General features: G+C 59.9%; 1 protein-coding gene across 1 annotated transcript in view; it reads left to right on the top strand.

Moving 5' to 3' along the window:
- Positions 1–267, top strand: part of LOC119588872 (A disintegrin and metalloproteinase with thrombospondin motifs 9-like) — a gene marked incomplete at its 5' end in the record, with an annotated part of 149,434 nt that overhangs the window by 143,116 nt on the left and 6,051 nt on the right. The window contains 1 exon segment of the mRNA XM_037937511.1: positions 116–252. Within this exon segment, the coding sequence (XP_037793439.1) occupies positions 116–252 (137 nt within the window).

Raw genomic sequence — 267 nt, forward strand, 5'->3', positions numbered from 1 at the left:
CTTAAGAAGTAACACTAACACCAGATAAATGAAATAAACAAATGCACGAGGAAATGAAGCAAACGCGCCCCGACCCCCAACCCAATTCAGCCGCCTCCCTTCCCCGCCCTCGCAGCCTCTTCAACCCCGAGACGTGTCCCCACGAGGGCGAGCGCCGCGCCGACTGCGACTGCGAGAACGACGAGAGCGACCGATCGGGCTACACGGCCTTCAGCAGGATTCGGCTCAACACGACGTCCCTCTCCGTCGATGGTGAGTGGAGGGAGG

The sequence above is a fragment of the Penaeus monodon genome, chromosome 24 (assembly GCF_015228065.2).
Source record: "Penaeus monodon isolate SGIC_2016 chromosome 24, NSTDA_Pmon_1, whole genome shotgun sequence".
Lineage (NCBI taxonomy): Eukaryota > Metazoa > Arthropoda > Malacostraca > Decapoda > Penaeidae > Penaeus > Penaeus monodon.